At 54.1% G+C, this 14,198-nt stretch overlaps 7 protein-coding genes across 7 annotated transcripts; 5 read left to right on the forward strand and 2 right to left on the reverse strand.

Moving 5' to 3' along the window:
- Positions 1-1,446, forward strand: BO86DRAFT_237410 (C-3 sterol dehydrogenase/C-4 decarboxylase family protein). Its single transcript, XM_025667064.1, has one exon. The coding sequence runs from the start codon at positions 38-40 to the stop codon at positions 1,160-1,162; it is 1,125 nt and encodes a 374-aa protein (XP_025522703.1). The 5' UTR covers positions 1-37; the 3' UTR covers positions 1,163-1,446.
- A 1,063-nt stretch (positions 1,447-2,509) lies between these two features.
- Positions 2,510-3,050, forward strand: BO86DRAFT_324750 (uncharacterized protein; the record flags this gene model as incomplete). The annotated part of the gene is made up of 2 exons (XM_025668490.1): positions 2,510-2,779; positions 2,868-3,050. Coding segments are annotated over 2 exons (453 nt in total), but the record flags the coding sequence as incomplete, so codon positions are not given.
- Positions 3,051-3,624: 574 nt separating this feature from the next.
- BO86DRAFT_324740 (MCT family MFS transporter) lies at positions 3,625-4,992 on the forward strand (the record flags this gene model as incomplete). Its single annotated transcript, XM_025668489.1, has 3 exons — positions 3,625-3,767; positions 3,820-3,961; positions 4,027-4,992. 3 exons carry the CDS (start codon positions 3,625-3,627, stop codon positions 4,990-4,992), a joined length of 1,251 nt encoding a protein of 416 aa, XP_025522705.1.
- Positions 4,993-5,923: 931 nt separating this feature from the next.
- Positions 5,924-6,202, forward strand: BO86DRAFT_393132 (uncharacterized protein; the record flags this gene model as incomplete). Its single annotated transcript, XM_025672958.1, has 1 exon — positions 5,924-6,202. Exon 1 carries the CDS (start codon positions 5,990-5,992, stop codon positions 6,200-6,202), a length of 213 nt encoding a protein of 70 aa, XP_025522706.1. The 5' UTR covers positions 5,924-5,989.
- A 96-nt stretch (positions 6,203-6,298) lies between these two features.
- Positions 6,299-7,058, reverse strand: BO86DRAFT_383507 (uncharacterized protein; the record flags this gene model as incomplete). Its single annotated transcript, XM_025670843.1, has 2 exons — positions 6,299-6,481; positions 6,579-7,058. The coding sequence occupies 2 exons, from the start codon at positions 7,056-7,058 to the stop codon at positions 6,299-6,301; spliced, it is 663 nt and encodes a 220-aa protein (XP_025522707.1).
- Positions 7,059-10,497: 3,439 nt separating this feature from the next.
- Positions 10,498-12,401, reverse strand: BO86DRAFT_237431 (FAD-dependent oxidoreductase). The gene is made up of 2 exons (XM_025667065.1): positions 11,039-12,401; positions 10,498-10,988 (listed from the first exon to the last, which is right to left on the reverse strand). Exons 1-2 carry the CDS (start codon positions 12,113-12,115, stop codon positions 10,635-10,637), a joined length of 1,431 nt encoding a protein of 476 aa, XP_025522708.1. The 5' UTR covers positions 12,116-12,401; the 3' UTR covers positions 10,498-10,634.
- Positions 12,402-12,988: 587 nt separating this feature from the next.
- BO86DRAFT_237435 (uncharacterized protein) lies at positions 12,989-13,723 on the forward strand. The gene has a single exon (XM_025667066.1). It carries the CDS (start codon positions 13,110-13,112, stop codon positions 13,572-13,574), a length of 465 nt encoding a protein of 154 aa, XP_025522709.1. The 5' UTR covers positions 12,989-13,109; the 3' UTR covers positions 13,575-13,723.
- The last annotated feature ends 475 nt before the right edge of the window (positions 13,724-14,198 follow it).

Here is a 14,198-nt window from a genome sequence, read left to right on the forward strand (position 1 = left end):
CCCCTACCCCAACCCTAAGCCCGCTACAACCCCCCAAATGCCGACCCTCAGCCCCGTCCTCATCACCGGCGGCAACGGCTTCATCGCCTACCACATCATCGCCAAGATCCTGGAGACGGAACCCGAGTGCACCATCCACTCCATCGACATCCACACCTCGCGCAACCGCCACGCCGCGGCCAACGTGCACTACCACGACGGCGACATGGCGCGGGCGGCCGACGTGCAGCGCATCATGCAGCTCGCGCGGCCGACGACCATCTTCCACACGGCCTCGCCCGAGTTCTCCGACGAGCCCGAATCGGCCTACCGGGGGATCATCGTGGACGGGACGCAGCACCTCCTCGCCGCGGCGCGGGCCGTGGGCACCGCGCGCGCCCTCGTCAACACGTCGACGTCCGGCGTGATCAACGACAACCACACCGACCTCGTCGACGCGACCGAGGAGCTACCGATCCTGCGCCCGCCCGCGCAGCAGCGGCTGTACTGCATCGCCAAAGCGGACGCCGAGGACGCCGTCACCGCCGCGAACCGCACCGCCGCCCCCGGCACCCCCTCCGACACCGGCCTCCTCACCTGCGCCATCCGCCCCGCCCTCGCCTTCGGCGAACGCGACCACGGCACCCTCGGCAAGATGTACGCCGTCGCGCGCCAGGGCAAGCTGCGCTTCCAGATGGGCGACGGCCGCAACCGGTACGATTTCGTGTACGTGGGGAATCTGGCCGAGGCGCATGTTCTGGCCGCCCGGAAACTGCTGGACGCGTGGGGTCAGCCGGCCCCGGTGGAGGACAGAGTCGATGGCGAGTGCTTCCACGTCACCAACGAGGAGCCCTGGCTGTTTTGGGATTTCCAGCGCGAGGTGTCGAGGTTGGTGGGCAAGCCGGTGCGGAAGGAGGATGTGGTGGTTATTCCCAAGTGGGTTGGGTTGACGATCGGGTTTGTGAATGAGTGGGTGGCCTGGGTGGTCTCGGGGGGCACGAGGAAGGCGAACATGACCCGCGAGGGGATTCGGTTCAGTACGTTGGTGAGGACGTTAAATGGGGGCAAGGCGAGACGGGTGTTGGGGTATCGGCCGAGGGTGGGGGTGAGGGAGGGGTTGGAGAGGAGTGTCCGGTGGTTTGTGGAGAATGATGAGGCTGCGAAGGGGGAGAAGAAGGATTAGGGTTCATGGGGGTGGGACTGTTGGTTTGCGGGTTGTGAGTGATTAGTCGATTGATTGATTGAATGATTGAATTTGAGCTTTGCACTTGATTGCGATTTCTCGGTAAGGGTCTTTCTGAGGTGGAGGGGCGATATGAACTGGGTAACCTTTTCTTCTATTTTTATCTGGTGTGGTTATGGATTAGACAAGGGCAAAGGTAGAGGAGGGAGAAAGAACATTAAACCAGTAGGACAGAGTATAACAATAATATTGTACCCTGTTCGGTACTCAATCTTTGTATAGAAGTATAGTGCATTCATCAATCGTAATTCTGTCCTTTTTAGGAACAGTGAAGGTATAGGCTTACTCTAGTATTTAAGGCCACTCTATCATACAATCTATATCTTTAAAAAGGTTCTATTTTATAACATCAAGCTCATTATCACAGAAGTGCTATGTACAGTACAAAATATCCAAGAGTGTTAGACAACCTCAAGGTTTCAGAGGTACGTTTCCTGTACAATAGAAATAGATGGTCGATCGGATACCTAGTAGTCCAAGCTCAGGGCTTGCAATGCTTTTTGATAGTACGTATATTCAACAATTCAAGATAGCCTTGTAGAATAGGGTTTCTCAGTCGCCACAGGAATTAAACCTAACAGCGTCGCGATGCATACTATACATTCACCCAACGCAGCCACCGACCGGTTTTGGGGGAGTTAAAAACTGCAGACTGTGATTGACGTTGGGAGCATTTCCGCTGTAACACGAGATTGCAGATCAATTGGACTCCACGATGTCATACCTGCGGCGTCGAAGAAGCAGGCTTGAATATTCTGATTCATGTTGTACTACAAGGCTCCAAAATTGCTCAAGCCGGGAGTAGCACAGCATTACTCGGTAAGGTTCGACCTGCGTGCCTTGTTATGCCACGAGCCCTATGGGGGAGTTGTGCAGGTTGTTCGGGAAGGATCTACCATTCTGGCAGGATTCTGCTCTACCCCTTGCGTGTGCGCACGTCACTGGTGTACAAGCTCCCTGTATCCTCCGCCAGAGCATACTGGGTATTTATCATTGTGTCGGACGCTCTAACGTCATGCACTACCATCCTACTAAATAAATACCATCAAGAATAAGTAGTTCGAAACATCTTTAGCAAACACAATCAACCGTCAACAATCCAAGCAATTGATACTGCAACACTGCACACAGCTTTGTTATCCCTTTCTGTCCCGAACCCCCCCCCCCCACCCCTGCAAGCAAGATGACCAAAGAATCCACCCAAACTACAAACAGGCACGTATACTCCTCGGCCCTCCAACACCCAGACAAGACCCACTAACCCCCCCGTCCAGCACCCTGGAATCCCAATTCTGGGCCCTCACCAAGCGCCCCAATCAAGTGACCGACGCAGAACTCGCGACCGTCTACGACAAGCTCCAGCCCATCGCCCCGGAGAAGCTCATCGGCAGCCGCTGGCGAGGCTACATCTTCCACAGCGGCCACCCCGCCGAGCAGGCCGTCATTGAGCCGATGCATTTCGCGGGGAAGGACTTTATTTCCGTGAACGAGGTGAATCTCATGGTGTTCGATGCGGAGGGAAACTGGACGAGGGCGGAGGATTGGGGGAATTCGAGGGTATGTACTGTGTATCTCCGAACCCAGCTTGGCCTGTGCTCGACGGGCAGGTTGTCATATGAGGAGAGCTGATGTCTGTCGGGGACAGCTGCGCGAAGTCAAGTTCCGCGAGGTGGTTTCGGCCGCGCTGATCTATGATACCAAGCCCTGCATCGATCATTGGAGGTATGTGTCGGAGGATGTGGTGATGGTGGCGTTGGAGGACGATGGGAGCGTGACGCAGGGGGCGGGACCGTTGTATGGGTATATGATTAGGGTGGTGTTGGAGTAGGGGGTGGTCTTGCTGTAGGAGTAGGAAATCTGTGCCTTGTGACGTCTTGATACTAGAATTGGTATATTGTCTCGATGAGGCAAGTTCGTGTTGGCTTGCTCACTGTGAGTTGAAGTATTTTGAACCATATCAGCGTACCTGGTTTTGAATCGGGGATGTTGTGGGCTTTTGATGCAAACTCCATGTGTCACTCTCATGTGGTTTTTATGTTCGTTGAGTGAGACTGAGTCGGCTGGAGACATGAGGCATTGCCCCTAGAGAAAGTAGGAAGCATACTGTGTAGAAGTCCACCGCAGGGCATGCTTATCAGATTGCCCTAAACCCAAAGCAGGCCGATTGAGAATCAAGCTCGGAGGGTCCGTTCGGCCCCGACTCGGGCCAGGCAGTTATCGTCCGAATCGGGAAATCCCCGAGCCACTCCCCCGATCCGACGATGTATACAAATATATCTAGTGTGGCTCCTCCGACCTTTTCCTACCTTGTTATAGCACGAAGCAATCGATGACCTATCCATTCTGCATCCGAATTCCGACCTGAGTCTGTTGTCATCATGTCCGACGTCGAGAAGAATAGCATGTCCTCGGACCACACGCCAAAGGAAGAGACGAGCCCCCCGAAACCCCCGAGCTTCCCTGAAGGAGGCGTAAAGGCGTGGCTAGCAGTTGTGGCATGCTGGTGTGTGATGTTCAACACCTTCGGCTACATCAATGCATTCGGGTATGCCATGCCCCTCGCAGGTCACCCCGTCTCAAAGCTAACCGAGCCCCAGAATCTACGAAGCCTACTACCAAAGCACATTCCTCCAGAACGAAAGCGCCTCCAATATCGCCTGGATCGGCTCCCTGCAAGCCTTCTTCATGTTCTCCGCCGGCCTCATCTCGGGTCCGTTGATGGATCGCTACGGCCCCAGAGTACGTCCACACCCAGCCCTAACCCCCCCGCCCCCGCAACCCAGCTGACCCCGCATCCCGCCCAGAGAATCCTGCTCCCCTGCTCCCTCCTCTTCATCCTCTCCGTCATGCTCACCAGCCTCTGCACGCGATACTACCAATTCCTCCTCGCCCAAGGCATCCTGGGCGGCCTCATGAACGGGCTAACCTACACGCCGACGCTGACAGCAGTAAACCAATACTTCCTGCGCCGCCGCCCGCTAGCGATGGGGATCGCCTCGTCGGGCTCCTCCTTCGCGGGCGTCGTGCTCCCCATCGCGCTCAACCGCATGCTCCACGCCACCCCACTGGGATTCGGCTGGACGGTGCGCATCCTCGGCTTCCTCATGCTGGCGCTCAGCCTCATAGCCGGCGCATGCGTCTCCTCGCCCGCCGCGCCGCGCCGCACCGGCGCGCCCTTCGTCCAAGAAGCCTGGCACCACCCGGCCTACACGCTACAGATCCTGGGCCTCTTTCTAGTCATGTGGGCGCTGTTCACCCCCTTCTTCTACGTCCCGGACTACGCCCAGACAGTCCTAGGCCTGGACGTCGACCTGTCCAACGACCTGGTCGCCATCATGAACGCCGGCTCGTTCGCCGGCCGGCTCCTGACCGGGGCGCTCGCCAACCGCATCGGCCGGTTCAACGGCCTGGTCCTGGCGGCGGCCATCTCCGGGGTGCTGATCCTCTGCTGGCGGGCCGTGGACTCGAAGGGCAGCATGATCGTCTTTGCCCTGCTGTTCGGGTTCTTCTCCGGCGCGGTGATTGGCCTGTTCACGGCCACGGTGGCCATGACCGCCCCCCGGCCCAACGTCATGGGCTCGTATATGGGCATGGCGTTGGGGGTGCTGAGTCTGGCGTGTTTGACCGGCACGCCGATCACGGGCGCCATGATCAATCGGTCTGGCGGCTACGAGGCGGCGATTGTCTTTGCGGGCGTGAGTGCGTTGGTTGGGGCTGGGGTGATCGCGGTGGCGAGGGTCTGCTTTGCGGGGTGCGTGTGGGTTGCGTAGGCTGAGGGGCCGGGGGGGAAGGGGGCAAGGATGTAATGTATAGTGAAAAAGTTTGTCTTGTGTTTGATGAGAGGATCTGTTAGAGTGTTGCAGTAACAGTAGGTCCAGAGGTGCTATGCGAATGAACTCACTGTATCACATGTGCAGTTTTCTTTTTGGCTAAGGCTGTAAGTGGTGTATGGCACAAATGCAGAGACATCGGTCAAAGGCAGAAACATACAAACAAAACCAAGGTGGAGACGAGATGGAAGAGAAGTCATCCATGCGTATAAAATGGAAATGTCGACGCTTTGCTTGGAGTAAGCGATGCCATGTGGTATGGTTGCAGGTGTCCAGTTACAGCTGCACTATGCGCGGGATGTGAGTATTGGTTGGTCCATATCAGCTTATTCTACGCAAGAGATATAGAGGTACTGTACCTAGACACATCACCATCTATATCTAAGCCAGACTTCGAGTTGAGTAAGTGTCGTTGCATACTAGACTCGAATGTTGGATCGACCTAACTACTCCTTGTCAATGAGGTATTCTAGGCTGGCTGTAGTCGTCACCCAGGAGATCTCTATTAAAAACACGGAGGATGAATAACATCCAAACAATTAACCACTATAAGCTTGCTTCATGATCAGCAATACCGATTCTTACCTGCTAGACTACACAAGCTGCTAAGTAACGAAGGAATGACTATGACACTTTTCCACCCAATTCTGCAGAAAAAGAAAAATAAAAGCCCAGCGAATGACAGACGCAACGGGAAACAACCAAGGCAAACACCAACACCACCCTCACTCCACTAGTTTCAGGCATCATCAGTGGCGGAAGCTGGCTCTTTCCCTTTCGACACAGCGTTCGACCTGGGCCGCGTGCCTCGCCGGCTCCGCCCCGTACTCTCCGGCGGTTCTGGATCCGAGCCCTCCACATGTAGCATGTCCTTGATATTGCTGTAAAGCCGTGTCGTGGCAAATCGAACGGCGCCGGGCCCATTGTGTCCCTCAGCATGGTGGTACGGTGGCAGCGTATCCCGGAAATCGGTGTGGCGAAACTCGCGCTGCTCGTTCATCTCGCAGAGGCTAACGCTGAGCCCACTCGTGATGATCCCATGAACGGGCCGCAGGCGACCCGTACGTTGCTCGTCCTCTTGGGCGAGGGCCAGAAACGTCTGCATCATCTTCAGAGCGCCATCGCGGTTCTCGTCCCACCCACGCCCTAGAATGCCGCAGCGCACGTGTGGTTCCTGGCCGCCGCTCAAGACGGCCAGATCACACCGGGCCTCGAATATATCCAGCACGCCGGTAGTGGGTTATCTTTAGGTGGTGGTTGGGTGCCATGCGGAGGCGAGGGTGTGCTGGACCTGCAGTGGGACGTGGAGGCACCAGCGGTGGGGGTCGTAACGGTAGTGGTGGTTGGCCCTCAGTTTGCCCGCTGGGCCCTGCTGTTGCGGGCTCTGACTCTGTGGCTGCTGCGGCTGCGGCTGCGTTTGCGTCTGCGTCTGCGTTTTCGTTTTCGTTTGCATTTGCATTGGCCGTGGTGGCGGCGGCGGCTGCGGCTGCGTTCTCTTTGTTTATCTCATTCACAATACAATGAACCATCGTGGCGACGGTGGGGTACGCGGAGTGGCTCGCCGTGAGGGGCCCCTTCTTTGAGGCTGTGAAGAGTCCTGCAGCGTACACCGAACACGAGAGCGCCCAGTTCGCGTTCGCGTAGATGAAGCCGGAGAAGCTGGACGGATCATTGAACAACTTCCGCACCACGGGGGGGATTTCTGTTTTTGCGTCCGCACTGTAAAAATAAGGATCGCTGTCTGTACAGCTCACCCCTAGCAGGTCCAGGTAGAATTCGCGCCAGTCGTTAAGGTTGTCGATAGAATGAACTCTGCGGTCCGCTGTCACCAGTTCCTGGAACTTCCCCTTCTCCGACGCGGTCAGCTTGCAGAAGCTTTGCGCGAGACGATCGTATCTATTCGAGGGCCTGTCCCTGTGCTCCTCTGCGGTGGAGGTACCATCGTCTATCTTGATGGGGGTCGTGTTGCCGGTTGTGCCGGAGCCGACGGCGGCGGTGCTGGACATTGTGTGTGGATGGGTCGGGCTGGTAGTTGTGCGGTAGAGAGTGAAGGGCGGTGGGTGGTAAGTGAGGGGATATGGTGAGGAGAAAGCGGTCTATGATATCGATAAAATCTGGTAGATTGTAGCTGGAACGATAACGATGAATGGAGTGAAAATGACTTAGATGGCGAGGAAGTGGGTTTTGTAAACACTGTGGGCTCAGCTCTTCCTTCCCCAGTTTGAATTGTTGCACTCTTTCCCATCTCATCATGTGCAGTAATTGTAAGTCTACAATTAGGTACAAGCCAGACTATGAGCGCTCTTTCTGCATTGACCTACAGCAGTTTGAAGCATCATTTCCCGTCCACAGACAACGGTGCATTCATTACTGAGGCAGGGCCTTTGAATGTAGTTTTGGAAAGAGCATACACGCATCTGTCAACCATTTGGCCGAATGGCGGCAGGTCATAGTATGCTAGTTGTAGTGGTTGGTATTGTGACTGGATCAGACAACTTACTTCAAATCGATTGCCAGTGTTTCTTTGATGAAGAAGTCTCCAGAATTGGATCGATCTAGAACCCGGCACCCAGATTTCTTAAATCCTGTATGCACTAGACTACAAATTCCCCATCTCGTGAGTACTGGCTCTTTAGTACTTTATACAATCACTTAGATTGACCTAAAACGATCACAGAAGCAACGAACCTCGGTGTCTCGAACTACCAACTACCAGAAACCTTCCAGCCTCGATCAGCCCAGCCCTAATCCCCCGATCATGCCACCACCCAGCTCCGAGCACCTCAGCAACGGCCACCCCACGATCCCTCCGCGTCCATCTAAACAGCCAGCCAAGCACGTAATTCCCGGGGAATCAAATCTCATGAAAGTACGTACGTCTCCACCCGCGAAGGAGCAGATCCGATCCCCGATCCCGAGAGGACATCACCTGATCCGGGGATGGATAAGCGAGCTGCGGCGGCGGCGGCAGCGGCGGCCTTCCCGCGGCAACCGGACTTTAGCTCAGCTCGGAGGGCTGGGCTGGGCTAGGGCTAGGCCGGAAGAGCATCACCCATGGGCTGATCAACATCAACTAAGGTACGGTCCATGGAGTATCTATGGATGTAAAGGGAGCATAAACAAGGGGAGATACAGCCGAAGTACAGTAAGTCACTGTACTGTACACAGTACCGAATCCACGAATCCACAGCAACCGACCCCCACCCCCACCCCCAACCCCATCCCCAGCTCCAGCCCCCGAAGAGGAAAGAGAGCACAAGACCGTTTGGACCCGACCTCCCCCCACTTCCAACCTCGACCAAAAAAAAAAAAAAAAAAAAAAAATGAAACCTCCATACATCGGGTATCGAACCGAGCATGAGGTGCTATCGATGGAAAAAGAGGTAGACTCCACGATTGCCCCGACGTCATCACTACTAGATTAAGTACACCACAACCACAACTACCGTACCGTGTGCGGTACCGCAATCATGCAACCCCCATCATCCCCTTCAGGCTCTAAATAAGTCCCAATGAAATAGGCTTAACACGGATTGACTAGCGAGTTGAAAAACATCAAAGGATCGATCCTCTCCCTTTGCCCGGCACGCATCCGCATCCGCAAAATCAAACTGAAATGTTACTTCAGTAGTTCCCAGTTAAGAATCGGTTTGTGTACAGCAACCGTCATGCAACAAAAGGATCCAAGGGTGATTCGCACTATCGATCCATCCTTCCTCCTTGAGAAACTCAAAAAAGAGATCTCGATCTTCCAGTTGATGATCAACCCTTCTCGAAAATTCCCGTGCCTCCTCCGGCGAACTCAATCCTTCGTGGCTGTTCATAACCTTATTCCGGAGATTGTCTCGGAGATGATTCGGGGGGACAGGGCTGGAGGTTCGTGTCATGTCGGTTAGATCTGCTGTTTCGAGATCCGCGGTTCGATTCCCTTTTTGACTTGCTATTCGAGATCTGCTATTTCTAGATTTGCCCAGTACAGTACAGTCCAATCCCACTTTACTGATTGACAGTCAATCCCGTAGTTCATGCCATAGCTAAGTGGAAGGAGTTTAGTGCGCGGTAGTTCATTCCCCCGAGATTCGCGGTGGGAAGGTAAGACTGTAAGACTGAACTACGAATACATTACAGTCTAAGCTAGCGGGTGTTGTTCGTTCTCAACTTCAGGCCGCTGCTTCATGGAACGTACAATTATCGAGGACTTCGGGTGGAATGAGACGGGTGTAGCTGGTGGAAGTGGGAGAGTAAATCATCCACTTGAAGTGTCAATCAATTTTGCAGAAAGCGGGGGAATGCGTGCAACTTCGCAAAACCTCAGCGCAGAGATTTACATCCTAGTTCATCACGGGTGGAAGACTCTTCTTGCCTGATTTTAACGCAGAGCCTTTCCGTGAATTTCCGGGAAACCACTTGATAAGCTTACTGCATGGCTCATACGGCGTAAGCATAGTACCTAGCAGGCAGGTCTATGCAGTAAGCAGGCTGGGAAATACACACTCGCCGATTGGAGGAAGACAAATCCATGCATGCTCCGGGGAGCAGGGATACACTGCCAGGTGAGCTTCCCTGGTTGAACTACTCCGTACACTACCAGCGAACTTGCCAGGAACTAGGCAGCAACTATGCTGATCAGGGAAACCACCACGATGCATGCATGCATGCATGCATGCATGAAAGAAAGCCATGCATCGCATCCTGGTCAGCGACTCCAACCCTACCAGGCACTGAACAGAAGCCAGGATCCGATCCTACAGGATGATGGCATGCAGAGAACAAGAAAAGCATCAACTAAAAAAGGTAGATGTCGGATCCTCAATCTCAAACTTTTTTTGTTTGTCTCTCGGCGAACCCCGTGGGATCCTTGCCATCCTTCCCAAGTGGAGTCTCTCCTCATCCATTTCCCACGATCTCAAACACTAAATCTCACTGTCGCATGCACGAGACTCAATAGCCGGAGGTTCGGCGAAGAAGACGGTTGATGCTGGATGACAGCCCGGAACTAGACAATTTTAGTGCTTCCGAGCACTGAACAAGAAGGGGTTAGCGGATGCGCTATCGGGAGCTATCGATTCCATCCGCAGGACCAGGGGGGGGGGGGAAAGAAAATGAAAACAAAAATAAAAAAAAAAATAGATTAATCTCCGAGAACGGCCGTCCGGAGTTGGAAACCGTTGCGGATACCGCTCGGGTTTTGGTGGGTATTCCCTTTCCACTTTCTTCCCGGAAACCTGGCAGAATAGATGAAGAAATAGATTGTGCCTTGGTCAATAGATGAATATATCCCCATAGAAGCAGAGCCCGAAAGTGTCATGGTGTATAGGCGAGATTAGTATATATGAGAGAAAAAAAAAAGTAATAGTAGCCTAGAAAGAAAATGCCAGGCAGATAAGAAAGCAAAGAAATAAAAAAAGCCAAAAGGTGCGGCCGAGACTAACAAAACCCATAGCCCCGCCAACACTTCAAGCCTAGCATTCTTTTTGACAACAATTGTATCGATGCAATGTATCCCAGTTCGTATTCTCGTAACCAACCCATCCATAGACCCGGATCCCAAACCAAACCGAAACACCGCCCATGCAAATAGTCTAAAGGAAATCTCGTTCCGACGAGTAGAGAGATGAAGATTGGTCGCTGAGGGTTCCCGGAATCGAGACCTTGGTGGCATCAAATTCCCAGGCCGCCTCGCGTGAGTCTTTCCCATTGCGGACCTGCATCGGGTAGGTCCACTCCTTCAGCCGGCCTTCCAGGAACCCCATGTCGCGGTTCTTCTCCCACATCCGGCGGGACACCTGGAACGCCGCGTTCACCGTGCCCCGACGCAGATCCTCGTAGGCTTTGAACGCCACGGTCAACGGTTCGTACCGGTGCTTGGCGAGAATCCGAGAGAACAGGATAGCATCGTCCAGCGCATACGCCGCCGACTCGTCACGGGGAGGCATCTAGTCAAATCAGTATTCGAATCACAAGTCATGCCAAGATGGCAACGTACCGCATGTGCTGCATCACCCAGAAGAATCACTCGGCCCCGGTACCACCGGGCATTAGGCCGTACTTGCCAGACAGGATACAACATCCAGTCGTCCGCCTTGTTGACAAAGTCCCGGATGCAAGGTACTCCGGAACGACCGAAGCGGTCTTGCATCTCTTGGCGCAGAGCTTGCTTGATCGCAGCAGTCCGCCGCCAATCCTGACCAGGGTCCATGCGGTAGTGAGGAAGTAGTTCCTCGCGGAACTGAACAATAGCGGCCAAGAAAATCTGCTCGTGGTCCCGGTCACAGTAGCTGGCCAGTAGCGACCCATGGCGAGAGATGTTCATCGAGGTGGAGCGGAAGTGAACAGGGGCTTTGATCTTTTTGCTGTCAACGAGAGTCTGACAGAAGGAGATACCGGTGTATTCGGATGGACTGTCGGGGTCAACCCAGTACATCCGAGTCGCCGAGTGCACACCGTCGCAACCGAGGACCAAGTCCCCTGTAGCTGTAGTGCCGTCATGAAAGTAAAGCATGGCCTTGTCTTTCGTTTCCTTTCCCCGGACCAGCTTCTTGCCGAACACAACGTTCACATTCTTGGATCGTTCAACGACCGTCAACATGGCTACCGAGAGAGCAATCCGCATCACACGGCGACCCTTATATCCTCCGAACCCATTACCATGTTCATCCACAAAGTCAACCGAGCCGAGGGAACGTCCGGACCGACTAGAATATAGTTCGATGGCATCCACATCAGTACCACCTTCCGGACCGAGCCGGTCCAACTCTGCTAGCACCCCAAGACGATCGAGATGCCGCTGGGCGACAGGAGTGAGGTTGATGGCACCACCGGAGGTGGAAAGAATATCGTGTCGTTCATAGACAGTGATACGGAGGTCGGGGACGAAGGGTGTCAATTCTTTGGAAAGGGCCAGGGCAGCGGCAATGCCCGCAATGCCGGCGCCAACAACGAGGATGTCGCGGGGAACGGGGTCGCTCTCTTCGGTTGGGGGTGCTCTGTCGACGTAATTCCAGAAACTGGCCCAATCCTTCCCCGCGGAAGGCGGCGGGGTCGCTTCATATCCGACATCCATCGTGATGTAGCTTCGATAAGATCCTATAGTGCTTCAACAATGTAGAAAATAGTATACATAGAGCGGCAGGGAAAGCGGTTATATAAGGAGTGTGGTATGCAAGTCGATTGTCCAGAACCGAGGAGATTATTCTCTCAAGAGGGCAAGAGTCAGATAAAAGGAAAGGATTCTTGCAAAAAAAGCTTTGGGGGCGAGATACATCGGCCACCGATACCTAGGGGCAAAGGGCACAGGAGACCAAAAGATTTATATATAGACCAATAAGACCGGTGCATCAGCGATGGTTTGGGGGAGCCATTGAGGAGGGGACATGTTCGGCCGGAAAATGGAGAGTGTTCGGAACTTGGCCCTGGCATCCAGTTTCGAGACAGCCAAAATTTGGCACTTAGGAAAAATTTGTCTGCAGGAATCCACACCTCACAGGCCTCATAGGCTAGGACTGCCCCAAACCCGATGAGCTACGACTTCCGCCGGCGCCAGGCCTTCATCCGCAGCTCCACCCGACTGCCCGACGAGCAGTCAACCCGAGACGTCATAGGTTGGAAGCCAGCAGCTGTCAGTGACTGAACTTTATTAGTTCCGTGGTAGGAACGCTGGATCATTCCATTGTAGCCGTTGTGGCCCGCTCGGTACTCGTAAAGAACTTTGGGACTCTGGGCGGAAGCCTCTTTGGGGCTGCCAGGAAGATGGAAAGGAGCTCGATGGCTGGGTCAGACCGAGGCTCTTTGACCCAGCGGTTGGTCCGTGTGGCATTATTCGAGATTAACATTGATGGGGAAGCGAGTTCATCTGATCAGGATTCAGGAGAGACCTCGATTGACGCAGACTGCACTGGGGTTTGCTCTTCGTTGCCCGCCTCCCTCCTGTTGATTTTTGTTTTCTTTTTTTATGCAGTGTGTTTGAGGCCAAGACACTAGTCGTGACTAAGCAGGGGTCTTTTCTTTTTTCCTTTCCTTGTGCGTCTGGCTGCAGCAATCTGCACACGCAGGCCCTGATGAATTTTCAGCAGCCTCGAGGGCTGAATAAGACATTCCGGACAAATCTGCCGATCCCATCATGGAACTCCGACCGGGATCAATCCTTGCTATTCCTCAAGCCAAATCTTCCTCGACCAGGCCGGGTCCAGCGACCCGGTCGGCGGTCGCGCGCCCCCTTGATCCCGAATAAGATTTCTTCTGCGCATCACTGCAGATACTGTTCCACGACAATGAACGGTGGTCCCCAACCATGTGGTTTCCTTCGGGAGGTGTCCATCACTCTGCGTTATCGACAGCAATCCGAAATGATCAGGATGGTCTCGACTCCGCTTCGAGATCCAGCGAAGATGGGTATTCTCCGCCTCCTTCCTCTCCTCCTTTCCCTCCCTCATTCCGCTACTGCTAGTTGGGATTATAGCACAGGAGACTATGTCCGCACTCCGTCTCCGTTCTCCATTCCAACGGTAGTTGTCCGTGGCTAGAGGCCATTCCAGCGAACGAGGTCACAAGTCGTAATTGGCCCCCACCCCCTTCCGTGCCCCACCGTCAAACAGACTGTCGCGGATAACTGATGTAGCCTTTCTGTGTGGTGGCTTCGGATTGAAAGGGCTGCCTGGCGCTCGAAGGTCTTGCTGACAATGACAAGTGTCGAAGAATTGAGTCTCAGGAGGCAAAAAAAAAAGAGAGGAGGGGAGCGCCACTAGCGCACAAGCCTGCGGCATTAGCAATCTAGAAATCTTGTTGATGGGCGAGTATGATGTTTTCCCCGCAGCCTGTCAATCAAGACACAGTGGACCTGTCACATCCTGCGCCGGTGACCCAAAAACGGCCGTGAGAAGGAGCCAAGGGGAACTTGGAAGAGGGACGGGGTGGTTGGACAGGTCCGATTCGTGTCTCGGGAAAGATACAAACTTTGGGACGAGTGAGCTTGATCGAACCTGTCACTGCGTGGCTGCAGGGAAGGCTGCCCAGGTTTGGGTCCAGAGCGTTGGGGGAACCGCGTGTCCCTGACGATCGGTCATCGGATAACAGAACGACCCTGGCAAGTGATCCGTCCAGTTTAGTTTCCATCTTGACTGGAAGACTGAGAATACGAAGAATGATTA

The sequence above is a fragment of the Aspergillus japonicus genome, assembly GCF_003184785.1.
Source record: "Aspergillus japonicus CBS 114.51 unplaced genomic scaffold BO86scaffold_88, whole genome shotgun sequence".
Taxonomy (NCBI): domain Eukaryota; kingdom Fungi; phylum Ascomycota; class Eurotiomycetes; order Eurotiales; family Aspergillaceae; genus Aspergillus; species Aspergillus japonicus.

Bases quoted from the DNA above. Each gene is read 5' to 3' on its own strand.
- BO86DRAFT_237435 (XM_025667066.1), top strand. From the start codon at position 13,110: ATGAATTTTCAGCAGCCTCGAGGGCTGAATAAGACATTCCGGACAAAT.
- BO86DRAFT_237431 (XM_025667065.1), bottom strand. From the start codon at position 12,115: ATGGATGTCGGATATGAAGCGACCCCGCCGCCTTCCGCGGGGAAGGAT. The intron at 10,989-11,038 runs GTACGTTGCCAT...TGATTTGACTAG, and splicing joins TGGGTGATGCAGCACATGCG to ATGCCTCCCCGTGACGAGTC.
- BO86DRAFT_237410 (XM_025667064.1), top strand. From the start codon at position 38: ATGCCGACCCTCAGCCCCGTCCTCATCACCGGCGGCAACGGCTTCATC.